Raw genomic sequence first — 27,793 nt, forward strand, 5'->3', positions numbered from 1 at the left:
ATTTTAAAGAATTTACATTAAATTAATGCTTTCAAGAATAAGTAAGTTAATCACAATGATCTTGAAAACTAATTTAAGCGACAGAATTTTGTAATTGATTCATGTTCTGTGGCTCATGTATAATTGATTTCAGCTTTTTTTTAATTTGTTTTATAGAAAATATTCGCACATCAACTATCTCAGATGCAGGTGCATTGGAAAGTATCACTTGAGTCTTGAGAAAAGAAGATCCTGCATACTGCTCTTACTCTGCATCACAATGTATTGATCATACTAACGTTTTGAACCTTCAAGACTGTTTTAAACCATTCTTAAAACATTGATCTTAAATAGATAATGCCCGGCCCTTTCAGGTGTGGGACAGTTATTCATCTGTGGGAGTCTCTCTCAATATTTGACAGCGACATGTATACAATCCATTACACTTTATTCCACAACCCATATAAGAACAATTAAAACAGGAACAAGTTAGACACATTGAACAAAATATTGCACTAGGAAGGAAGTCAAAATACAATGCCTAATTTTACAACCTTACACAGCAACAGACAACATGTCAAGCTAGTCCCCAATGTTTTTTTAGTTCACCAGGAGTGCCCTAATTATCAAAACCATCTCTACCTTGACAGCTGTAAAGTGGATGCATAGCCTAAAAGATACTATAAATATGATTTCCCCCTGGGCCTTTTTTTTTACCCTGTCAGAGCAAGCTCTAGAAACAACATTACATAAATGCATGGTACTTGGAAAGTCTCAAACGTCTTCCAACAATGAACATTATTCGAAGCTGCAGCCTTGGTAACATTTGTGCTTGTTTACTGTTTGTCATCTGGCTTTGATTTTCCTGCGCAGTACAAGTGATAACAACGTTGTATAGGAGCCAACTTCTCAGACAGCTACAGAAGTAGATGTACGCAGTACACAGTAATAGCCAGTAATAAGTAATAAGCCAGTATAATATATTATAGGACTGTTTTACTGTAGTAAATAAGTTGGTGGTTTAACCATCTCTATAGGAAGACTCCTATATGTTTCAAATTTCAGTTTTAAGACATTAAATAGTTTTTGTGACAGTGGCATGAGTCAGTAAATATTGTATTTTCAAATATGCAGAACCTCACATACAATGGGTCACACTTTTGTGTTTTAAATTTGCTTTTTTTTCTCTTTTAAGACTTTTAAATTGTTTTAATGTCAGTCTTTTTGTTCAGTGTTGATATGTTTTACATCTTAACATGCACTATAAGAGGTGTTTTGTAATGTGCTACATAAATATTATAAATACTCACTGTAGAGAACCTGTAAAGACTTGTCAAATCTCATTATACATGTTTGATGGTGATTGTGGTTTTCCATAGATCACCTTCACACACCAATCAACCAAATGCTTGCATGAGTTTTTACCCTCCAAATGACCCATACAGGGCCAGAATAGACAAACAACTGTGAGATCACTCTCCCTCCACATTACATAAGTGCATTAAAACTGCAACCAATAGAGCATGTATGAAATCATTTGATGTTGCCCTTTTGATGATACATGTGCCGCATATGTAGCTGCTGGTGAAGGAGAGGTAGCCCTCCTGTCACTCAGTGAATGTGCAAGATTCTCTGAGATAATACCCACAGCCAGTTATTGCTTCCCTACGGTGTGTGCGTGTGAAGTGGAGACATATTTGCTAACATCACATGCCATCCAAGGATTCATTCACCTTGTAATTATGCAAGAGCCTGCTGGCCACCATCACACAGACAGACAGATGCACTGAACCTGTGACAGAATTATATGAATAGTGAACATTATTTCTTTCTCATCTTTCCCCTGTGATGCTCCGCATTTGACAGGGTTTCGTTGGTGCGGTGGAAGGGTGGGTGGGCGGTTAGCACGTTTATGCATGTGTCAGCATGTGTTGGTGTGTCAGTGGGTAGGTGTGTGTCAGATTGTCGGCAGTGGCGCCTACAGGACGTGAACACGTGGGGCTACAGTCAGCTCGGGTGGATGAATTATAGCAGGCTGCGCCGTTGTAAAACGCTGGTGTATTTGTCAGCACACCGCTGTGCCCGTCCAGGAACACTGACTCAGATAAGTGGCTGCTCTCGCACTGTAGAGAGTGTATGGGAGGTCAGAGAGACGTATGAAGTGGCAAACCAACACAGTGGAATGAAAATGTGTGCAGTTAACATTCCACATTCAGCTCCCAGGCAAGATTTCATGCTTGCTGTGGGAGAGGGCTCTTACCATTGACTGATCAGTGAGTCACTCCACTGTGATACAGACAGCATCTGTTGGAGTGAATTTAATGCAGCATGGATTTCTGCTGTGTGAATTACAATTTTTAACCTTGATGCAATATGACTGTTCATAGTGAGCTTTGAGAATGAGTAGGCCTGTGATAGAAGAAGAGAGACAGTAGCCCTAAAATATCTCTTTTTTCCCCTCATTTGCTCTGCATTGTGTTTCTATACTGTCTGAGCCAGGCCACCAAGTTTCCCTTTATGGCAGAGATATATCATATACAGTAGATGACAAAAGCAAATTAAGGGCTATGTTAAGATAAATTACTGTAGTTGCACTGGACTTTTATGGCATATTGTCTAAGAGGCCATATTAGATTTAGCGTTATCCCAGGAAAGCAGTGAGAAAATAACCATTAGCTATACATCAGAGCTGTCATCCCCCGTCAGCTCTCTAGAGAGCTATTTTCAAAGTCTTATCTAGAACAACTTCCTACAAAGTAAAATGAAAACATACATAGTCTGTAAATAATACCAGGGCAGTTAATTCAAGTTTTATAAGATTTAATTCAGTATTTATCCCTTATTAAAATGAAATATGAAATATTCTATAGAAATATTTTAGTGAGCATTAGAGGAGATTTATTGTTCCCCATGGTTTCGAAGGGAATGGAATCATAGTTTATTCCACAGTTAGTGGATTCAAGAGGATGGTGAAGCACCAAAAATGATTTGTTGAAATGAGGGTTCATTTCCTGCTTTGGAACAAATAGCACTCCTTAAATATAAAGCTCATTTACATGTGTGAGTCACAAAATTGCTCTCCTATGCATTGTCAGCAGAGTAGCTCCAGGCCGTACATCACGGTGGTATCATAGATTAGGCCTCTAGCTGTCTGGTTGCCTGCTATGGTGGAACTGTTCATGCATTAAACTCCATAGGCCCTCCTTTTCAGTGAAAATAATCTGTTATTTAGTCTGTTTGTCTTTTGATTTCCATCCTTACGGCTCCATTGTTCTTATGTGTTTAGTGGCGACATGATAGAGACAGAAAAACTGTCTTGTTCATTGTTTGCTTTTAAGAATCAAACCACTTAAATCCCAACATGTTCATTACTTTTTTATCATGCAGTGGGATTGTTTTAATACACATATGACTTATTAAACCTAGACATATACATTTTGAAATGCAATTTAAGAAAATACAATGTGTGTGTGTGTGTGTGTGTGTGTGTGTGTGTGTGTGTGTGTGTGTGTGTGTGTGTTTTCCCCAAACCCCAAAAGGTGTCCTTTGTGCACTTGCTACTGGTGCTCCACCTGGTGGTTTCCTGTGTGAAGCAACTCATATGGTAACTTACAGTAGAGCAGGGATCTTCAACAGGGGGTCCGTTAGATTCAATGCACGGGGGCCTCCAAATTATGGTTACGTTTTTTAAGGTTTTTTTCAAAAATTAGAAATGTCCTAAAAACTGAATCCAACATATTATAAGCAAACTGGCCTATAGTTAAGGTACTCACTAAGGCCATCCACAGATACAGTTCATCCAAAGGATTCACAGTGCCACATGTAAGTTTAACATTAAAACAAGATTTATAAAATCATTCAAACAACTATTTTAATAGCTTAATATTCTATGCAAAAAAAGTATGTATATAAAGGCTTTAGTCCGCCCTACAAGTTATTGTAGGCCCAGTTTAATATGCAACATTTTATACAATATATGGGGTAGGGGGTCCCTGCTCCGTCTCTCTTCCAGTTAAGGGGTCCTTGGCTTAAAAAACATTGAAGACCCCTGCTGTAGAGGACAGTGGCTCTGTTCTCCACGCTACGGGCTGTGTTATGCTGACTTTGTGAAATGCACCACTAAACAGAGACAGTCTATAATGTATTTTTTAGCTCAATCACTGTACTGAAAAGTCAAGGACACACAGAGAATAAAACACTTCTAAATGGGCTCTGGCAATAATGTTTTCATTAGCTTTAAGTATTGATGTGGCGAACATCCCCTCTGAGCCTTTATATTATACGCAAAATGGCTGTTTTACTTCTATGCACTGTTAACTATAATCTCTATAAAGGGAAAAACTGCTCATTTTCATTAAACATTCCTGAGAGAATCTGCCAGGATAAAAATGGTTTAATCAGAGAAAATAAAATGTGACAGGAAGATTTTACGGTTTTAAAAGTTTTTATATATACTTTCACAAAACTATCAGAATGCATTTCTAAATAGCAGCACCAATCAGAGATCCTTCTTAACAATGACTTGAATACCATGTTTAATAGATCATTTCTGTGTCTTTCCACATTGCAGGATGAGCCCTGATGAGGTCAGTAGACCCGTACTGATTGGAGGCATGTTTTAAGGACGACATCTAAGCCACCATGAAAGGGTTAGGAGCCAACCGCAGTCGTCACCTATCTGACTCTTGTGAACCAGCAGGTTGCCCCCAGAAGCCTCTCTATCCTTTGACCTCTGACCCTCACAGCTCCTTTCTGTTGAGCCCCACCATAAACCACTATGGCACCCTGGACCCCCATCTCCACCAGTGCCCTCCCACCATCCCCACCCCCATGACCCCTGACTGCCTGCTGCCTTTCAGCCAGATGTCCAACAGCAGCACCTTCCCTCGTCTGCACTTCACCACCCAGACTGACCAGGTTGACTGCTCCCAGGCCTATATGTCTGGTGGTGGTGGAGTTGGGCAGGGCAGCAGAGCAGGTACACTGTCCACATCCTTATCTATGGGCATGGGCTTGGGTCTGGGCCTTACTGGTGCTCCTATGATCACCAGTGGATCAGCCACCATCTCCACTGCAGCAGCAGCCAAGATGAATCGGTTACCCTCCAACCTTTTGGATCAGCTAGAGAGGCACCTGCCCTTACAGCATGATGGCTTCAGTACGTTGCAGTTTCATAGAGGACGGATGTCGAAGCAACGCAGTGAAAGCCCAGGACGCATACGTCACCTGATGCACTCTGTGCAGAAGCTATTTGCCAAGTCCCAGTCCCTGGAAAACTCTACAATCAAAGGCAACATAAACGGCCGTTCTGCTGGAGGAATGACTGGCACCACAGGAGCTGCTGAGGAGGGTGGTAGACCAACACGCAGGAGCAAGAGTAAAGACAGGGCTAAAACTGAGGGGCCAAAGCAGAGACCTAGGCCTAATGCACTAGGCCTCTGGAGCTCAGACGATGCCCTGGACACTGACACAACCAAAGCTGGCACTATTGCTGTAGGTTACCGCAACCCACTGACCATGATGACTCTTGGTAGAGCGGTGTCAGACAGCCAGGCCCCTCCCAGACATATCCCACAGGGCTACCACACCATTTCTGCACATACTCTCAAGACCTCCAAAAGCAGCAGTGACCTCAAGTTTCTGGCGTGCCAGGCGACACAGGTAGGATTGAAGGAAGAGGAGGGAAGAACCAGGCGAAGCAAGGATGATATACTGGTGAAGAGGGGCTCCTGGTCCACTCTCACCCTCAGCCAGGCCAGGCAAGTGTTGCAGAAGGGCTCTGCTACTGTTAACAGGACCCTGCTTAAATCAAAGTCATGCCATCAAGACCTGGCACAACAGTTCCTTCAGGTAGGAGGGCCAGTGAGTATTCATCTTCATCATCATTCTTTGTAAGTTTGCATGGATATTTCTATGATTTCTCTGAGGTTTGTTGGTTTTATTGACCAGTTTTAAGCACTGGAAAAAAGACAGTTAATATATGATAATTTGATTAGATTGACCCTTATTATGTTGGTCATATATACTTTATCCTCATTGTTTATACTCAGCCCCATGTATAGATTTTCATGAGGTTGATCACATTCATATATTTTCTTTTTCAAGTAGGCTACCGTTGCTGTACATGCTCAGAATCATACTGTAAAATGTATTTAAACAAAGTGACGCAAACCGTGAAATTCATACAGTGTCTAAGTGCCTGAAGTAGCTTCATTACATGGTTTAAGAGTCTAGCAACGGTGTTTTCATAATACAGGTCCCACTCGGGGACTGGGCAGGAACTCTGGGTCGAGGCCGGGCCAGAGGAACTGAGATCCCCTGTCGAAGGATGCGCAGTGGCAGCTACGTGAAAGCTATGGGAGACTTAGAAGACAGTGAAGACTCAGAAGGAAGTCCCAAACCTTCCCCCAAAGCCACAGCACGTCGCCAGAGCTACCTGAAGGCCACCCAGCACTCCCTGAGTGAGCAGCAGCCACCTTTCCCACAACGCAAGTGAGTCCCATGACATTCATCATATTGAAATTATAACCTGGATTACCATGCTCATTGTTTTGCCATAGTTGTGTTTGTTCTATTTTACATTACATTCATTAAAATAGAAATAAGCACTGAAGGGGTATATGCTGTGAAAGTTGTGGGAAGAAAAATTTTTCGCATGTCCACAAAGGTAGTCAGCAGGTGGCAGCATCTTGTCACAAATAATTGTCTGGATGTGCAGCAGCACTTAGTCAAAACAATCTCTTAGAAGCTATTCATGGAGGAAGAGATGTATATTAATGAGAGGGGACAAGAAATGACATACAGTATCATCTTCATTTGGTACAAAAGCAGTAGGAGATGAAATATTATATGTGTTTTACCCCTACCTCCACACGGACAGGCCTCGTTGCTACGCTCTCATGCGGGAGGACGTGTGGTCTCCACTACAGAGTGCATGCTCTATGCAGCATCTGAGGTCAGTGTCAACCATAGGCAGGCAGTATGGCCCTCCACCCACCCTCACTTGCCCTACCACCAATACCCACCACCTTTTTTTGGCTAACCTTTCCCAGTACTTCTCCTCTCTGCATCCTGTTCCATCTATTGCCTTGCAGGTACCCTGAGTGGTGTGTTAGTACTTTACTCTTGCCTGCTTCCTCAAGCCCTGGTTTCATAACATGCAAATGTTCCATGGAAATCACTCAACCACACCCTGCTGCTCATTATGCACACACATTTTCACGAACACCAGGTGCCAAAAGGGCAAGCCAGAACAGAGGAAACTTAAAAAAATGTCCTAGATCAAGCAGAAAGTGAATTTCATATTCATCAGTTTCACTAATTAATCAATGTTTCCTCTGTGCTGCTATTTTAAACCCGAGCACATATCTCTATCCACACATCTCAATAGTATTTAACTTTAAAATACCCAGGGGAACTTTTCGGAGTGTGATTTAAAGTTTCTCCTGGATATCATCAATTAAACACAGCCCTCACTTATTCCAGTCTCTGACTTCTGAGAGGCTGATTATTACATTCACTTCCACAGCTCCCTGCCTTCCCTGAAAGAGCTTTCGACTAATCGGAGCCTCGATAACTTAGACTGCTTGGTGAGCCCGTTGGAGGCCCCTCCACGCTACAGAAACAATGATTTCAGCCATTGCTCTGGCACACTGGGCAGAGGCTCGGCCACTCAGGTATGTCTCTTATCTTATCAAATGTGTTGCTCGTCACATTATTATTACTTGGCTGGCAAAGACTATCTTCTCATGTGTGTCTGTTTAACTAAGGTGTTGTAGATTTTTTATTCTCTGTTTATTTGAATAGGGACATATACAAAAAACATAGACACATACACAAAGAACAATCCGATGCCTGTATCACAGTGTTTATAGCCATGGCTAATTCGCAACACCTGTCCCTAGAAGGGCTTTTAACTTGAGTCATGATCAGCTAACGTGTCCATGACAGCAATATTTAATGTGTTTTTTCGTGGTATAATATACATATTCATACCTTATGAAATTTCAGATCTCTTAAAACTGCTAATTAGATCATCTAGGATTATCTCCAGTGACCCACTAAAAATCACCAGGGAATAAGCAAAAAATAAATTGACACAACTCTCCAATTTTGAATCTGCCGTGAGAGAATATTTAAGTGTAATGTCTGTTGAGACGGTCTATGAATGAGCCAGCCGGGAATAAGCTGGTGGAATAGAAGAGATGCTTGAGAGTGTTTGCAGAATGTCAAAGTGGGACATATGCCTCAGTGTAAACTTAAGGGAACTTGTTGTATATCCTCGTCAGCAGGATTGGAGTGGGATGCAGAATCACACACCACACTAATGCAAACATCCTTTTAAGAAGCAATGGCATCAGTCTCTACTTGTACATGGGAGCTTTTACGTTAATCAAATAATGACTGAGAGATCCAGTTTCTTCCAAGATGACAGTAAAACAATCAGAGTAAAGAATTTGTACTAAACTACAACAATTTGAGTGAGTTGATTTTGAGGGATAGTTATTTATGTCTATGTACCACCCACGACACGTTCGTATTTGCTACTAAAATGCCAAACATAGCAATACAAATTACCTCAACCAGCTACAACAGAAAAAATGCTACTTACACATTGGTGCATCAGTATGAACAATCTAATAATGTCATATACTGTATAATGACATGCCAGTCTCACCATTTTCCTGTGAAATTAGTACTTCTACTGTACTTTTGATACTTTAGGTACATTCTGCGGATGATACTTTTAATTGAGTATTTTGGCATTGTTGTATAGCCACGTTTACTCCAGTAAAAGCTGTGAGTACTTATTCAGCCACTGGGTATATACTTGTTAAATGCATGTTTCTCAGTCTTCCCTCTGCGCTTAGCGTGTGAGTCTGCACACGTTCTTACAGGTATACGGGCAGGGCTGTGGGCACTCAGTACCGTACTGTGAGGGGGAATCGCAGGCAGTGGAGGCTCTGGATCTGCCTGCACCCACGTGCTTCCGGTCGCGCAGCCACAGCTACCTGCGGGCCATTCAGGCGGGCTGCTCCCAGGATGAAGATACAGCCTCTGTGGACTCAGACTCACCACCATTCATCACTACAGGCTACAGCTCCAACACCAGTGAGTACCAGTGAGGACAAGGTGGGACAGATCTGCTGAAGATAGTCTTTTAGATTTTCAAAAAAATATTAGCAGAACGGGAGGAAATATTTGCCGTTAAATACTAACCACACATCTATTTACTCAGCTTAGTAATAGCTAAATTAACATTTTGAAAATTGTCCCTTAAAGGAAGTAGGCCTATTCATGGACTTCACTGAAAACTATACAAAACAGAATGTAAAACATATCTCTTTTAAAGTACACTTACTAACAATTTTATATTCATAGCACACACACAACTCTAAACAGTATAGCATATTTCTGTCTTCGCTATAGGTACAATTATTTCCCCAAAGGGATAAAATAAAATGTCACCATTTAGCTTAGATTAACAGAGTTGTGTCTTGCTTAATTAGTTTGCTTTGTTGTGGATCATCTCTGTGCTGAAAGAACGCTCTGGAATACAAAATGCGTGACACATGAGATGTAGATAATAATAGAAAATAGTTTTTGTGCAAGGTTGGTATAAGAATAATTCTTACATTTCAGTCTGAATGAGGACGTTTGGTTACAGTTAAGGTGCTCCGGCTGTATCAGTAAAAGTCCATGACAAAATATTCATACAGCAACAGTGATGCAGAGTTGGGCAACAACAGTACTCTTCTGAATTGATAAATAAATGAATGCAGGAACAGGAAAGCATGTAATCATAGCTATTGTGAAAAGTAGAACTTGAAAAGTTTGACTCCACTTCATTGCCACCAAATCTGTGTATCGTTTTTTTAGTGTATGTTGTTTGATTTATGTCAAATTTCCAACCATCCATCCTTTTCAAATGATACTGTTGGGTTTTCAACACTCAGTCTGCAATAATGTCTCCATTGAGCATCTCTATATTGTAGATAGGCATTTATAAAATTCTGTTTTAGTTTTTTTTTGTTTTTAAGAATGATGTGAGCAGTCACACAAATGCTGCAAATTAATCTTTTTTTTAATTATTATTTTGGGTTTGAAATTTTTTTGTTGTCAAGTTATAGTGATTGTTTTTGTGTTGAAGTGAAGTGCCAATAATTTGGACGTGAATGCATGAAGTAAATTAGGGCATTTAATATGAAAAACAAAAATATGTTATTCTTCTTCAGCTCTTTTTTCTGACGGGTGTAATTCTCTTATGACGGAATAACGTAACCTGAAGCTGGGAGATATATCTAACAATTAAGAATAAAATATTGAATATGGCAGGATTAGTTACATTTTGTAAAGAGTCCAAATGTGGTATAGGTTAATTATGTTTATCATCATAAGCATATTAAAGATGACATAAATCATCGTACAAACCAGTAGTATGGACACAAGTATTCTTTCTGGGGTACGTCTATGATAAATTGCAATTCTAGTCATACTAGTGTTGTGTGTTATTGTTTCACATGTCTTAATGCATTAAACATTCATATATTAAAAACCTATATTTACAGTGTACTTTTGCCTCACACAATGAACATCTACTGTTATCATAATCTTTTGATACTGTTATTTTCAGTTATTTGCTATATATACACTAGGCTATGTGTACTGGTTCCTTGCAAATATAACGAAATTTACATGAACAACTAGGAGGAAGTACCTGTTTATTTATGTTAACTAGCAATTGCAAATATAGGTTATCATATAGGCTTATTCGTTTTACAAAACATTGTTGTCTGATTTTGTAATCCAGGAGTTTTTTTTTCTTCTTTTTGTCTTGATTGCCATAAAGACTGAATAACTTCTCGTCAAAACAAAAACGAAACACAACAAAAACGGGATAAAAACTGGAAACGATTCAATTTAAATAGAGCTCCATTGTTCAGGGCAGGCGGCCACAATGGATCAAATATGTATGAGCTTGTCAATCAAGACTAGACTGTCCTTTCCCGCGGTGCCAGGGACCAAAATGAAACGCACCTATCGCGAAGACATTCACATAAACGTCATACAGAGACCTAAACCAATCACGTTTATGTTCGATTACATCGAAGACCAGAACTGACCAGTCGCTCGCAGAGAGCAGTAACGGAGAAAACGTGGACTCCAATCCTCGTCGTCAAGGGCGTGGACTACAAATCTTTTCTTCACAGCACCGTTGTGTGTGTCTTACGGCAGGATACTGAGCCCGTCTGCATCTTGTCTGCATTTCACGAATGACCAAAAAATAAGGATTTTACGAGTCAACCGCCATACAGTAAGATTGTGTCGCTTTTTCTCCGATTGGGTGTAAATATTTAGACTGTCAATTGTTGTCGGTACGCTAGCAACGACAAGCTAACGTGAGCTAACGTTAATGGTACGGTAGGTTAGCTAACGTTAGCTAACGTGGATGAAGAAAGGATGAAACCTTAATACGAATCGTTAGCAAGCAGGCGAGGCAGGTAACGTTAGACAGCAATGTGGTTGCATTTGTTAGACTGGTGGTAACGAGGCAAAAAGCTACCGGTAGCAGCTCCTCTCTGATGGCTCTCCTCCATCTCTACTATATAATGCCTCTGTTAACGTTGTTACTCAACGTTAAAAGCCCTGTGTGAGATCCCACCGCAATGAGCGTTCTCTGGCTAGTAGCAAAAGCTAACAGTAGCTGAGGCGTCAACAGCTTTGGTAAGATAGTATGGACAGCTCGGTAGGTAACGCTAGTTAGGCTGACCCAGCCGCCCACGTCTATTACAGCAGATAGCTCACATTGACTAATAATATAAGCGATCTTACTTTGCCAAATAGTTTAATGTCAGAGATGTTTAAGTCGTAACTTACTGGCACGGATCACTGATTAAAACGGAAAAAAGAAACCCATTATACAAATTGTGAAGTCTCATTGCTTCAACATCGGACTGATAGATAATTTAGTTTATTTTAGATGTGATCTTTTGGATTAACATTAACTGTCAAATTGAGTAAACTACAGTTAACGTTAAACGATACTTCTATCTTACTCCAGGCTCAACATGTGACAGTGATCTGAGCTCAGAGGCATGGAGGAAGCTATGAATCACGTTGAGCTTAACTTATAAGTCAAAATCAGAATGAGATTTATTGCTAAAGTAAGTTTTCACTTGCATGGAATTTCCCTTGATGTGTTTGGTGCATACAGAGGAATAGGAACAATAGAGCAAAAATACTGCAACAGTTAAATATATAATAGAATATTACAATAAAAAACATGTAGACACTATATTAAATGTGTACAAAATAGCCTAACCGTTTTGAGGATGCACGGTTTTGTGCAGGGTGTGCAAATTTATTACCATTTATCTGGATTTGCAAAAGTCAAAACTGACCTTTTTTCTACTGCAGATTATTTGTCTTGTTGCATGGCTTTCTCCTGATCAGGTCAAAGTACCTTTTTTTTTTTTTTTTAAGTTTAACATTGATTGCTGGAAGATGATATTGAGTTGACTTCAACAGTGTTAAAGACATGGTGTGCGGAGATTAATTTAGTGTCTAAAAACCTAACTTTTTTTACCACAACTGCAGTGGCTATTTTTGGTCCACAGTTTCATGGGCCATTTTTCATTCAGTAGCTAGCTACCATGTGTTAAGACCTGAGGACACAATCAATAATGTATCAGCTTCCTGCCCTGTGTAGTGCTTTGCAGTTAGGACACTTCACTGGGTTTTTATGAGAAGGATCACCTGACAAGAGATGGATGTGCAAACAAAGTGAGTGGTAAGATCACTCACAATGGCATTACCTATGTCCCTTTTCTATGCTCACTGACTCTATTATTTCTGTTGGTTAGGAGAATTCAGCACATCACATTAGGCATTAATTACTTACTAATGTTTAGGAACTTATTTATTTTCTTTGGTCTTTCAAAGTTTAAACTTCTAACAGGTTGCTGGGTATCATCACAAACACTGGCTTTGAAGCTTCATTGTGGCAACAAGGCATGTTCATTGTATCCAGCACTATATTACACAAGCCATGGTGTGTCTGTGTATCACCATGGATAGACTGTGAGTCATCCTCCACAGTATTACACACTCTTCCTCTCACTCTCATTGATGAGGTAATCTCTTGACTGAATGGGCGAAGCAACTGTAGTTTCACAGTAAGGTCAACAGCAGACAGGCTTCCTGATGATGTGTGTGTGGAGCTATTAGTGTTAGACAGTATAGTCAAGGCCTATCCATTTCCTGCACTGATTATAGAACTACTTTAACATAGATGGAAACATGTATTTTGCACCACAATGGTTTTGGCAGCCACTAAAAAGAATACACTTGGTATAATATATTGTAAGTCTTTATGTATTAGAGTATGACAAACAATCGATTAGTCAATAGACAGAAAAATAGTCTGCAACTCTTTTGATAATTGATTAATCGTTGGGTAATTTTTAAGCGAAAATGCCAAATACTCTGTTGTTCCAGCTTCTCAGTTGTGAGGATTTGCTGCTTTACTTTGTCTTTTATGACAGTACACTTTTTTTCCACCATTATCTGACATTTTGTGGACGAAACAACTAATCGAAAGTAAGCTAAACTAAACTAAACTCCTTCCAAAAAGCATTTCTAGGCTTTTTTGAGCAGTACAGTCTCAAAATAAATTAAAAGTTGCTCAGGTACAATACTCCCTGTTTCTCATCCTGAAAGGTTTGTCATCAGAAGCAGCACCTGTCCTCATCAGCTGATTAGGCTGTAACCCAGACTGTTGCCTCAGTCCAGCAGGTCAGACTAAGGACCACAGGAGGATAAGGATATCTTAAGGGTATCAGACTATACAGCAGATGAGAATGGACAAACCAAGTCTCCAGAAGTGCAAAGGAAGGACAAAATTATTGGGAATTTGTCTCAATTTGAATGGCTGTCCTCAAGACAAGGTGTTTTCTTTCATTTCTTTTTATGGAAGCATTTTATATTGCATTTGGAATACTAGCCGCAGTAGCACGCAAAGAACAACAAATTCTCTTACTCCTAATGAAATTGAAGGTGTTTGTTTTTATATCCCATTTTTTTGTTTTTGGTGTGGTCACTCTCTTGCTCTGTGTGTTGGGTAATGGTTTATTTCAGCACTGTCGGCTAAAAGCAGCCTGCCTGTCTTTCTGTCTCAACAGATAGCCGTCTCTGTCATGAAGTCTGTCCACAGTGCTCAATGTTTGCTGCCTATTTACTCATACCTTAGAGCTTGTTTCTCTTATTCATGAAGCTATTGTGGAAAACGTCACCTATTCCAAATCAGATTTTTGAAACTGAGGTGTCAACAAAATGAATATAAATCATGTAATACATAAATTATAAGCATCAGCAGTGGGGTGAGAACCAAATGTCATCAACGTATCATTTTAATTTACACAGTGATTCAAATTTGAAGGAAACCCCTATATGCAATCCTGGTGCGCAGCAAAAGATCTGACGTTATCTGGCATCACCATAGGAATTGACCTCCTAGTATTATGTACACATAGTATATTTGTAATTTCAGCAGTTTTCCAATACATAATGCTATAGTTTTCCCATCTGACATGAGATTAGGCTGAATCTCATTTCTCTGTCTTACCCCTTCGTCTTACCCCTAACCCTTGTCCCTCAAAACCGAGTGGTAAGGGGTAGGGGTGAAAACCTACCCCTATGAAATGAGACACCACTTGGTTACGTCATCATTAGGGGTTGTGTTAAAAGAGCAGCTTCGGTTACACAGAGCAGTTGACGAGTTTTGGTGTTAGCTTCACACGCTAACGGCGGAGCTAACAGCTAACGGCGGCGCTAATAGCGGAGCTAAAGGCGGAGCTAACAGCTAATACCGGAGCAAACGGCGAAGCAAAAGGGCGTGGAGGCCATTTGTGGTCGAGGCGAGAAGGGATACAGCTACGTCCGTGTTTGGTTGTATATGGAAGGGACTAGTTTGCTTCGTGTGGACTCACTGGACCGACTGACTCGACATGTGGAGCTTCAGAGCTAAGGGCAGGGCTACAGATTAGGTGTCCCTAAAGAGCCGCGTGTCTAACAGTAGTTCCGCATTACATTAATTAATTTGCACGCAAGTTTTATTTATTTTTATACCGTGTATTCGCCACGTAAATTCATGTACCGAACCGAGACGCCTGTACTGTTTCGGTTCAATACGAATACATGTACCGTTCCCTCCCCTAGTCATCATACATACTTAGGTCTGTTTGCAATAAATATTTCTGTACACACTGCATGGTGTGTTGTATATCTGTTTCAGTTATCACTGTTTTGAATGTCATTGATGTTCAGAAACACTTTCTTTGTTAACAAAAAGCTGTCTTTATTGCCCAATAAAGTAAACATAACATTATTACAACTATTAGAACCATAACTTACATGTCACACACAAAAAAAAGGCACTCAAATGTATAAAACAAAAAAGACACACAAGACCACAAACAAACTACAGCTATTCTGAAATTCCAGACCCCAGTCTGATGCCTGTTGGCCAGTAACCTTTTTCCTCCAACCCCATTTTTTTCATTAGTGTCCTGTATCATAACCAACAACAATGTACAGGTGCATGAACAGGAATGAATTACACATGATTACAATAATACAGTACATAATAATAAATTTAAATACAATGTAAAGCACGTGTCGATGTCTCCTAAGCAAGTAGTGTTATGCACTGATATTAAACAAAATAGGCTGCTAATGGAGTTTAGTTAACACTGTAGACATGCATAGAGTCCATTCAAGGCATCTTGAGAGAGAAAATTTGGAGCCGTTTGCCAAATGACCGACCAATCAGCGTTGGTTTTGAGGCGGGTTTAGGTGTGACGCAACGAGAAGCGACTGTTCAGTCTAAACAACATAGCGGCTTCCACGGATGAGATGAGCGTAGCTATCGCGCAAGTTTTATCCAAATTAGAAAGTATTCCTTCATTGAAAGAAGAGCAAAAAACGGCACTGGAGACTTTTCTCGTTTCGTCTCGATGTTTTTGCTCCTCTCCCGACTGGTTTTCGGCAAGAGTTTGATATATCAACTGGTCCACTAGTCGTGAAGAAAATTGGCCTCATGAGGCCGTCCTGATCTCGCGAGCTATCTGGCGGAGTCAGGTTAGTGATAGACAGATGGTTTATCCAATCAGCTAACCAGTATTTTCGCCCCTTCCAAAAAGTTCGGAAAGTTCCCAGATGGATATGCCGAGCAAATGCGAAACAATCCGTCGGGCAGAGTCAGGTTAGAGAAATGCAGGACTGTTGTGCAAATAAGCAATGTAACGTTAGCGTAGCAAACTAGCGATTTTCAAAAAAAAAAGTTTCAATTACAAACATGGTTGCAAATATATATATGTACAGGATTGTGTAGAGCACAAAACAAGACTTTTGTAATTCTTTAAGCCGAAAATACTTACATTTATGGGTCTCTCTGGTCGCCATTGTTACCTGCCAGTGTATTCTGGGTACCCCTTGCTTTCAAGTAAGCTCGTGACTTTGCTTAAAACTAAGGGGTATCTACCCCTTCCCCTTAGCCCTACCCCTCGATCAAAACGAGAATTGGGATAGCCCTTACACTCACGAACACGCAAAACTAAGGGGAAGGGGTAAGACAGAGAAATGAGACGCAGCCTAATTCTAGGGCTAGGGCAACGATTTATTTTATATGCCAACGTTTGCAGTTAATATTGCACAGGCTATCTTACTGATCAGATTTTAATGTAACATAGTTTGCTGAATGGTGTGCCTCGTGTGCTTAATCTGTTTGTCAGAAGTCATGCTCAAACCATGTGTCCTGGTCTAATCTCTCAGTCTACGACTGCCCCAGCCTGTCAGCCTACCATTCTATTACAATAAGACTGCTGATCTTGGACAGAGCTTCTGCTACCACCTCTTTTCATGATACTTGGCTCATATCCAGAGTTTCACAAAGACTCATCATCCACAATAGGCTACAATACTGTTTAAGTTTGGGTGCGTGCTTGGCTTTTGTGTATATTGAGCAGTATTTAATCCCAAACCTTACCAGACCACCCAACTGTCTCACCTAAAATGGACTAGAAGCTAGTCCTGCTTTTTTTGTAAACAGTGCTAATGGCAACAGCATTGAAAATTAGTCAAATCATGTACACTCAATTTTTTTAGCCTGCTGTGGAGGGCCCATTAGTGGCCATCTGATAGCTCTCAGACAGACCTGCTGATGGAGCCAGAGTATATCCTGGGTCAGAGACTGCAGTGTTTTCATAAGTGATCCAACTTAGTTAACATTTGATGATCATAGCAGTGTTGACAGGGTTGTAATTGCGAGAGGAAGCATTTGGGCCCCTCAAATAAGTGATTCACAGACAGCTGCTGTCCACATAACTTGTCAACGTAAAGCAGGAATTCTCAAACGCATGTGAATTAAACAAAATGCGAGCACTCAAAATTGCTCTCACTCTGCCTGTTATTAAACCGATAAATATAAGAATTCTAGAAAACAGGATTTTTCTCAGGACGTTAATTAGATTAGACAAAACATGTATAACACATCGTAACAAATGTATAACACGTCGTGTAACGCAACGTATCAACAAAAAGGGTTGTAGCCTACAGGTAAAAATAATAAATGAATAAGGGCCGGCCCAAAAATGAGGCATGGTTGGATGAGTCATGTATCATTTGTTTAGTGTATTTCCTTGCTGATAAAAATGTCGCAGTTATGCAAAGGATAATTTTTATCTGCAGTGAATTGCAAAGTAACATTTCTGTTATTAAATAGATTTGATAGGTCTGTTTCTGTTTAATTAGTTGTACCATCATAGGCTCAGCTGAACTGTGGTCTGCAAACTTTGTGCATCAAATTATGTACAGTGATTAATTAAACAATCATTAATATCTCTAAATTGGACTGATTCTCATTCATTGGTCAGGCATTGATTGTGATAAACGAACTTGTTATGATTGAAGGTGGGATTACCTTTTAGGATTTTGAGTTGAAAGCTATTAGCAGGTCCTGCCCCTGAGGTCCAGGGTCTGGGCAGCTCAGCCATCTCATAATCACCTCTTGGCACTGAGCCCCTAGGTAGGGGATATGGAGCCAGCCATCACACCGCCTATTGCACTAGGACAGCAAAATGGATTGTGCTCTTTACTAAGGGTGCAGGGTTTCCTGCAGAAAATGTTAGTTAAGGTGGTAGGTTTGCCATCTGACAGGGGGGTTGGGGGGTAGTAGTACATACTGATAGATAGAGAGAGATATATATATATATATATATATATATATATATATATATATATATATATATATATATATATATATATTTGAAGACTCAGTTAAGGCGGCATGCCTAAACTGCAAAGTGCTGCGGGAAACCCTGGGGTGTGTATAATCTGCAGTTAGCCCACTTCACTATGACTGGATGGTCGTAAACAGCATATTGTTTGTCGTTTCGCATAAATTGTGTTATTGTAGTGGCATGTGTGGATATTTGGCAAAAAGAGTTGATCTATTACAGTGCAAACAACTTTATAGCTCTGTGTATGAGTAAAAGATGCAGTGCAGCCTTGTAGACACAGCAAATGGGACAGAGACATGTGTTGACCCTGGGTGTTGTAGGACACGATAATTAACTTTGGGAACGTCATGCATCTGTGCTATGAGTACTTAAAGAAGTGTCTCAGTCTTTGGGAATAAATGTTCCGTTGTTGGTTGGATATGTTATTAGAGAGGGGAGGTCAGTCAGGGCTGCATGAGCGACTAGTGAACTGCATGGAGTGGATTCCATAGCCATGTTTGTGTATGTTGGTGGGATTTAATGAGGGCTTTAAGGTGCTATGATTCACTGGCTGATGACAGAAGTGCAGCACCCTCACAATTACAGGGTGTTACTTCTGCTACTTAGATTGAGACCACTACCGGAGAGAATAAACACATTTCCATTATTGATCCAAAGTGGTAAGCCTTTATTTACTTTCTTGGTCAGCTAATTTTAAAGAAATATTTCATCCATCATGTGTGTCGGCGAAGGCTGTAATTGGGTAGAAGTATTTGCCTGCTGTTTGTTTTCCAACTTTTTTTAGTCCATATGTTGAAAGTCTGCCAGCTGTTTAAATAGCATCTACACAAAACCGACTCAACATCCTCTCAATTCTTGAAGAAAGCCTGTGGTTTCTCATGTTGTTGTACAACCACCACAACCCTGCAGGCAGAATGATGACAGAAAAAGAGGCACCAGTTCAGTTCCTTATCCCTGAGTCAGATTGTCTTTGGCCTCATTTCAGTTGCTGTTGAAAGAGTGTGTGAACCTAGCAAGGTTCATATGTCTGTCAGCATCAAAATGTCACACTTATGTTAAGTAGTTACCATTTGATGGCCATGCTCTGATTTAAAGTAATACAGTGCAATTGTTAGTGAGTAATTTCATTAAAAGTCAAAGCAGTGTTTTATATTGTATGTAACATGATAGTTAAGTTTATTTACTAATGGGTTGTGTGAATTAAACATCTAAAAGGTTGCAGATGTATAGAGACATGGTGTATTTCACATCATTCATAACATTAAGAACATTTAGGATGAATTTGTGCACTTTGTCATAGAAATATGCAAATAAGTTGTAAACACAACACTGACATATGATCAGCTTTTTAAGTTGATATGGGGAACAGTTGCTTATTTACACATCCAGCAGTTACGGAGCAACATTCTCATTCATTTGGAGTCGTGTTTCTGTCCATCTGTCCAACGCAAGTCCAATATTCACTCTCTTTTAGCTCTGTTTTTGATCTCTAACTCCTGAAGGAAATATCTGTCTCTTTAGCAGCTAAATGCTAGTTGCTACCTGTGTCTGTCTGCTGTTTGGAGCTGAGCAGATAGTGTACAGTAGGGCTGGGCAATACATCAATATTATCATGATATATGAGGCTGGATATCATCTTAAATTTTGGATATCCTAATATGACACAAGTATTGTCTTTTCCTGGTTTTAAAGGCTGCGTTATAATAAAGTGATTTTTCTGAACTTACAAGAGTGTTCTAGGCTAGCTGTTCTATTATTTGCCTTTACCCACTTAGTCATTAAGTGGGTAAATATATACTATATAATACTGATGATTATTTATCAAAAATCTCATTGTGTAAATATTTTGTGAAAGCATAAATTTTTAACCATACAATATCGTCGCGATATTGAGGTATTTGGTCAGTTTGATTTTCTCCATATCGCCTAGCTCTAGTGTACAGGGGGCTTTTTGAGCCTTTTCATTTAACAGTTGCCTACTCTGCTATGAGAGAGGTGACAATGACAGCGATCCAACACAGTAAAGATGACTAGGACTATGTGGAGCTGTGATGTTTTCAAAGATTCTGATTTAGATAGAGCTATACATCCACTGAAACATGTCACGCATGGCCAGTGTGTATGAAAGGAAAAAAACAAGTGTTTTTGTTTGACGTTCATGGTCCATCTTGGTGTTGAAAATGCAAACAGGTAAGCACAAAATTGACTTTTTTTGGTTCCACAGTTCCTGGAACTGTTTGGTTTGGTGGACTAGGTCAGACTATGGTCAGAGAGGGCACAGTTGTCTTGTCTGATAGTCCCCAGAGCAAAAGGACTGTGAAGGTGTGGCATGTAAAGGAGGATCCACAGAGACAGACTGACGTCAATGGAACACAACCACCAGCAGGTTAACAGGAAACCTACAGTAGAGGTAGCTTTAAGTGAAACCTGATAGAGGCAGCAATAAGGGCAAAGTGCAGTGCAAAGTGTTTTTCAGATAGGCCATGTTTATGGTTTTGGCACTCTATAGGCACAAGCTGGATTATGTCTAGTAGCACAGCTTTATTTTACTTTTGCTTTCTTTCTGAAGTCTTAAGTGACGAATAGCAGATATCTTATTCTAAGCTCTCTGTTTTCTTTCTTTCTTCTTCCGTCAGCAGTCGGCAATAGGAAGGCTCCTCCTCCTGTCCCACCCCGCACCATATCCAAGCCCCTCATCTCAGTGACGCTGCAAAGCAGCACAGAGTCGGCCCAAGACATATACCTTGACCAGCAGGACCGCGGCAGTGAGGTCAACAGCCAGTCAGGACGCAGCAACTCCTCTGACAGTCTCTGTAGCATCCGCACGGGCAGTCTGGCTAAGGGGGCCCGACCTCCACCAGTCCCTGTCCCTGCTGCAACCCCTGCACCCGCTGCAGGCTCTGTACATCCTGTTCCAGCCCCTCGTGACCTTCCTCCCACCACCACCACCACCGCCGTTGCCACTACCAGCACTTCCACATCTACCCAGTCCCAAAATGACACCCTGAGATTTGGTTTCACCCTAGAGCAGCCCCCCACAGCAACCAAGAGGAAACTGTCCTCTATTGGAATTCAGGTAAGAATTGTCTACTTCTATTGCGTTGTACTTCATCTGTTGTACAATGATCCTGGGAGGGGACTAAAGCCACGTTCACAGTTGTATTTGACCGGTTTTCTGTTGCCCATGATTTGTTTTAGGTGGATTGCATTCTGCCAGTCTTAAAAGAAGAACCTCTACCCCCGACTGCACCCCTTAAATTTCAGTCAATTGGAGTTCAAGTGGAGAACGGCAGGCCGTAAGTCTACATTCCCATTTGATGTAACCTACACAAATATCAATATTGCTCTTAATACGTGTATTGAAATATAATAGGCTGGTGACTTCACATGGCATCTTAATATTCCTCCATTTTTGTACACATCTTGCTGAGCGTGTGCGTAGTGCTATGGGTTAAAGTACAGCCAAAATCCAACCACTCTTATACTCAATATTACTAAATAAATTGGCTTTTGCAAGTGGTTTATTAAAAAATAATGCAAATGCAAAAAAATGCATTCAACACATCGGAGGAGGATACACACAATGCATTTTGGTCACTAACACTGAACTTAAACATTATTTGTTTACAAGTAAAGCTCCACAGGGTGTCTCAGCCCTAGACCTGTCTGTCTGAATGCACTGTAGCTGGTCTTCTCTTGCTTTTCCCTACATAACTCCACACAATCACATTGTCATTCTTTCTTTTGCCCATTAGGCTGGTGAATCTGCAGTCTGTGCAGCACTGTTGCCAAGGTCATTCAGCAGTCAGCCTGGCAGCAGCCCAGGACTCTGATTGATGTCCTTTTACTCTTGTTTTGACTGTAGTGAGATGAAAATGCAGCATTTAAACTTTTCCAGTGCCCTGTAATTTCCCTTATTCACATTTGTATGACAGCCTGCTTCCTTTTCTCCTCGTCGTTATCTCTGAGGCAGCAGTCTACTAGGCTTTTATGTTGTATACCGGAATTGTTGCTAATTCCCTCCTGCTTACCACCCTCGATACCGTGTATTTTCTGACTTTGTGCCCCCTCTCAATAGATGGTACTGCACCATCAGCTGCCATAATGTCCTGTGAGTTAAGCTCACTGACAGGCAACTTTTACTGTGGAACATGTTTGACACACTTCATCACTTCATTGTCGCCATTTATTTAACTGTCAGTCAAAAGCTGATGTTTATGCATGTCTCTGCAGTCTCAGCCGGGATAGCAGCATGGCCTCCAGACAGAATACAGAGACTGAGCCTCAGGAGTCCCAGGATGCCGCACCCACAGAAAACGACACAGCCAACTGCGCCAACAGTCAAACAGGGAATGCCACCGCACCTTGCAGACAGGACAAAGCCATGGAACAGCACCCCCTTAAACACACCTCAGCCCCATCCAGGATATCCACCTCGCCCCCGGAGACTCTGGACCCAGCTTTAGACCCCTCCTCGCTTCCACCGCCAGATCCCAGCCTGGAGACCGGAAACTGCAGCATGCAAGGAGATGCTGTTCAGCCCAGTACGCCAGCTTGCCTCCGAGACGGTAACTGGTTTCTGAAGCTGCTGCAGGCGGAAACGGGGCGCATGGAGGGCTGGTGTCAACAGATGGAGCAGGAGACCAAAGACAACAATCTGTCAGAGGAGGGTAAGTGATAGAACTGCATGTAATACATGACCCTTTCATTTACCCTTATGCAAATACGGTATATTCGGCTCTGTTGGCCAGATCACAAATCTCATCGCAATCTATTTGGTTTTCCCGGGCTACATGCAAATCAGGGTCGGCCATACTCCAGTTCAGAGAGTGGTGGTAGACCTGACGATGTCAAAATGGGCCTTAGTGTAAATGGGGGCTTAGTGTTCTCATAATGATTTTAGATATGAAGTCTTCAAAGTCAAATGTCTTATTCTTGAAAAAGTAATAAAGGTTTATTTATAAAGAACCTTTCTAGATCAGACGTCTCAAAGTCTACAGTAAAGAGCTCGTCAAGTCAGTAACATGAAGAATTTAAATGATGTCCCTGTTAGTGAGGCCCACAGACAGGGGATTAGGTCAGGCCTCGTCCATGTTGACCACGGACAACGAGACTGAGCACGACAGTCATTACTGCCATCGACTCACCGTAACGCTGTTCATTGGAAGGGGGGTACTTTGTTTTAGCTGTAACAGAGCAACTGCAGAGTCATTTCACTTTTTCATCTCCCAGAATACCACTCAGACTTTTAGGCACATCTATCTCTGCAGTGTCTTTAAATATAAATGAGCAGACTAGTAGCGGCTCCATCCGATTATCATTCTTTCTGCTCTCTGTGGACCTGAATTATGAATTACCATTTACATATGAATATTTAAGGTGGAAAATAGCTGTATAAAGAGTAATTTGTTATCCTCCCTAAGATTGAGTTAATACAGTATATTCTATAAAAAAAAAAATCATTTACTGTCAGAATGTTAATTGGTAAATGTTAACCTAAATATTTCATTATTAGACAACAGGGATACACTCTACATAATCCCCTACTCCTATGTCTTGGTCTAGCTCTCAAACGGTCTCTCTCAAGTACAAAAAGGACTTTTGTCTTTACTCTGGATCTCAAAGTTGTTGCCTTATTACTTCCTTTTTATGTATCTTGTTATGTATGTTTTCTTTAAACTCAAAATGTTTCTATTATCTCTCCACAACCTGTTGATGATTTATCATATTCTTCTTCTCTTTCTCAGTGTTGGGGACGATCCGCAGTGCAGTAGGCAGTGCTCAGCTCCTCATGACAAAGAAGTTTGAGCAGTTCAGAGGGCTCTGTAATGAGAACTTGGTGAGTGGCTTCATTACATCCTACTGAATCTCTCTCTTGATGTACTACCAAAAATTAAATCCTTTATCGAGAGGATTTATCTAGTCAGATTTACTGATAGATTTTTGTTCACTTGACTTTATTGTCCCACTCTTCCTTCTTGACAGATTTTCTCTGTTACAGGTCCGATAGTGTTGAAATGTAATCACCTCTGAAAGTTTTTCTCTTCATCCATTTGCTTGAAGGGACCCTGCCCAGTGTGTGTGTGTGTGTGTGTGTGTGATTAATTCTCTCTGATTTGACCAAAGCCATTCATCCATCACTTCTCTATACTGTCTCGTTTTCCTCTCTAGAACGTAAATGCCAACCCAAGACCAACAGCGCAGGACCTCGCAGGGTTCTGGGATCTGCTACAACTCTCAATAGAAGACATCAGCATGAAGTTTGATGAGCTCTTCCAACTGAAGGCCAACAACTGGCAACTTCCTGAGAAATCAGAGAAGAAGGTGATGTTTGGTGCCAGACCGTTTTCATTATACTTGTTTTTTTGTTTTGTTTTTTTTGTTTTTTGAGAGCAGAGCAGTTGCTCAATTAGAGTTGTTTCGATTAATCGTTAAACCAAAAGTCATTTTACAAGCAAAACAATGCCAAACATCCGCTGGTGTCAGCTTCTCAAAAGTGGGGATTTGCTGATTTTCTCTTTAAATCATTGTAAATGAAATGTCTTTGTGATTTGGAGGATGTCAACATTGGCTGTGGGTGGATTATAATTATAATGACCGTTTTTTTTAATTTGATTTACTGACAGTGACTAATTGATTATCGCTAGATTAATCAGTAATGAAAATTGTGTGTGTGTGTGGCACTTTGAGTGGTCGCTAAGACTAGAAAAGCACTATATAAATGCAGTCCATTTATCATTTAAATGCTTCATACAAATGAGTTTGTCAACACTGCTGGAGGTTGTGTTTCCAGCTTGCACCACATCGTACCTTTATTCCTTTTTCCTTCTTGACATGATTTCCTCAGGATGAAAACAAGCAGCTTCCATCATCTGTGCCAAAGAAGCAGACTAAGCCCAAGCTGTCAGCGGGGAAGGACAGGAGCGTGGACTCGGCTGGAGACAAACAGCGGCAAGAAGCCAGGAAGCGTTTGATGGCAGCAAAGCGCGCGGCTTCAGTACGACAGAACTCCGCCACGGAAAGCGCTGACAGCATCGAAATCTACGTCCCCGAGGCCCAGACCCGCCTCTGAGAGTGAACCCGCACAGATCATCGAGGAAAATCCTGACTCCCTTTAGACATTCATTGACACAAACACACAGACAGATCTGAGATGAACACACCGATCCCTCATAGCAACACAGCTGAGGAGAAACGCGGGGATCACAGGGCAACGAAACAATCCAGAATAATGCAGATTATCACCCTGCTGCCATGGGACAGAAATAACCTTGACATATGTTTAATATTATTGTTATTATTGATATTATAATAATTATTATCTCCTAAAGTATATTCAGGACTGTCTTAAATGTGCAAGTATCTTGGATAAGGACATCCTGTACCTTGTGAGCTGAAGAATCTTGGTATCCCAGAAGTTTTCTCTCTTAAAACTCCCTTCACTGCTGAGTCTACCAGAAAGTTGTGGCTCCCTGGTTTACGAGCTGAACTACCATCCACACACACACACACACACACACACACACACACACACACACACACACACACACACACACACACACACTCACACTCTCTCTCACACACACACACACACACACACACTCAGGACACACATGCAGGTGAACTCACTGTCCACAGAGTCTTCCTCTACTCTATTTGTATTAGGCTGCCACTCGTTGGGTGTGGTGTGTACGCTTTACTGTGTACGAATTATAGGATGGTGTTAATCTTTTAAGAGGTTTAAAAATGCAGAGAACCAGAGGAAGGCAGTAGCATATATATTATAAATATCACACTATTACAATGTTCATTTTGTAAATGTTGTATACCAGATTATTTGTTAGAAAGAGGTCAGTGTTCAGTACCAAGGTAGTTTTTTTATAGATTGAGTACATGTACTATCATGATATATTAGCACTTGATGCAATCATTCACGCCACCTCTCTCTCTCTCTTCCTCTCTTTTTCACAAACGCGCACTACACAGTCTGTGTCTGTGAATACCCCTGTTTAAAGTCTTACATTTTTTTTTTTTTTTGTGAAGGGATGTGAGGAATGACTGTCCTGCCAGTGAGCTACCGAGGAATGTATGAAATTGTATGCATTTACAGCTCATGTTGACTTGATCACTGCACTTTCCATTCACCTCAGATCAAGTTTGCTCACCTTCGTTTGCCTAATCATTCTGACTTTCACTGCATCCTCATGCGATGCAGGGGACCAAGACATTCACCACTTGATATGGCATTCCCATTCAACAAGACTACGTGCGATAGGGTCAGGGTTTACTTACCACCGGGAAGGATATGGAATAGCATAGCAATAATAAAGCGTATTAGAGCGAACAATGCAGTAGGTACCCAGTCTTAAATTATTTAATTCAGCATTTCCAATATGACTTTCTTAGCATGAAGGATGAATGTTTTTTTGTTTTTTTTCTTTGATGAACTGACTGCCCTTGAAATGACTAAAATCTCAGGTTGAACACAAACTCAACAGTAAAAACCACTATGGATGGATTATTTATTATGTAACCACAAATTAACTGGCTGAATGCTTCAGAAGCAAATGACCAATATTTTAAATCCAGACCTACTATGATTAAGAAAAATAAGGTTTGGTGCAGTGAAGTACAGGCTTAATTTGGCTGCTTAAATCGGCAGTCGCCTTCGCTGCCCTTTCTAGCAGCTTGAACTCCCACCCGTTTGTTGATAATGAACTGTGGTACATTTTTTAATTTAAATTTTTAATGTCATTTGACACGTTTTGTGACTTTCATCTGAAATGAGGTCGACCTAAACATGTCTCGACTTCTGTACTTTTAATAATCAATGGTGCTGCGAGGGACTTCATATTGTGCCAAGAAGACGGCAATGATCAACATTTTGGTGTCATTGGCTAAAGCTTTTATTTAAAGTGATTTTTATTTTTTTTTTATTTTTATTTAATCTGCTCATGAATTCTGAAGTCTGTGTGCACATTCTCAGCCAAGTTTGTTTGTGTTTCCATCTGCTCACTCCAGATACGCTATTCCTTGTCTCTGACTCAACTCACGACACTTTGAGTATGGGACTGGAATATTTTCCACGTTTCAGTTTTCTCAGATGGAAATACAAGTGCCAAAGGGTACATGAGTGGAACTGGGCATAGCAGATACCCATGCACAAGTGTAGGTTGACTCACTAGTTTTTCTTTTTTAGTAAGAGCTGGCTCTCCCCCTACTGGTCAGTCCTTGCGTGACACTCCAGACATCTTGTTCTGCTCCATTTTGAATCTTTTTTTTCGCTAACATCACACGAGAAATGACGTTGAACTGGGAATGCTGACGCAACACCAAGTTGTTGATTTTCTTATTCTCTTGTTTGTATTACATCAACAATGGACATGTGCATTTCATTGTCCAAAGAAATCATTAAACATCCCTTTGCTACATGTCCTGGTCATCATTCTTGCTGTCTTTTTATTATTATTGCACTCATCCATACAAACGGTAATATTAGCTTCTAAGTTAATATTGCA

General features: G+C 40.7%; 1 protein-coding gene across 5 annotated transcripts; it reads left to right on the forward strand.

Moving 5' to 3' along the window:
* Window positions 1-4,611: 4,611 nt before the first annotated feature.
* Window positions 4,612-27,706, forward strand: dlgap4a (discs, large (Drosophila) homolog-associated protein 4a). Of its 5 annotated transcripts, none has more exons than XM_078255464.1 (11): window positions 4,621-5,841; window positions 6,236-6,471; window positions 7,508-7,655; window positions 8,850-9,090; window positions 19,208-19,213; window positions 20,915-21,351; window positions 21,474-21,571; window positions 22,509-22,945; window positions 24,023-24,114; window positions 24,447-24,599; window positions 25,123-27,706. In XM_078255464.1, the coding sequence occupies exons 1-11, from the start codon at window positions 4,621-4,623 to the stop codon at window positions 25,345-25,347; spliced, it is 3,294 nt and encodes a 1,097-aa protein (XP_078111590.1). In that variant the 3' UTR covers window positions 25,348-27,706. The 5 variants fall into 5 exon arrangements, with proteins under 5 accessions (XP_078111592.1, XP_078111590.1, XP_078111591.1 ...); XM_078255465.1 differs by lacking the exon at window positions 19,208-19,213 and adding an exon at window positions 19,007-19,036 and having other exon boundaries at window positions 4,621-5,829; window positions 8,877-9,090; window positions 20,912-21,351; XM_078255466.1 differs by lacking the exon at window positions 19,208-19,213 and having other exon boundaries at window positions 4,612-5,841.
* The last annotated feature ends 87 nt before the right edge of the window (window positions 27,707-27,793 follow it).

This window comes from Sander vitreus, chromosome 7 (assembly GCF_031162955.1).
Source record: "Sander vitreus isolate 19-12246 chromosome 7, sanVit1, whole genome shotgun sequence".
In the NCBI taxonomy this organism is placed as follows: Eukaryota; Metazoa; Chordata; class Actinopteri; order Perciformes; family Percidae; genus Sander; species Sander vitreus.

Coding starts and splice junctions, on each gene's coding strand:
- dlgap4a (XM_078255464.1), top strand. CDS start 4,621: ATGAAAGGGTTAGGAGCCAACCGCAGTCGTCACCTATCTGACTCTTGT. Junction 21,352..21,473: donor TGTCCTCTATTGGAATTCAG/GTAAGAATTGTC, acceptor GATTTGTTTTAG/GTGGATTGCATTCTGCCAGT. Junction 21,572..22,508: donor CAAGTGGAGAACGGCAGGCC/GTAAGTCTACAT, acceptor ATGTCTCTGCAG/TCTCAGCCGGGATAGCAGCA.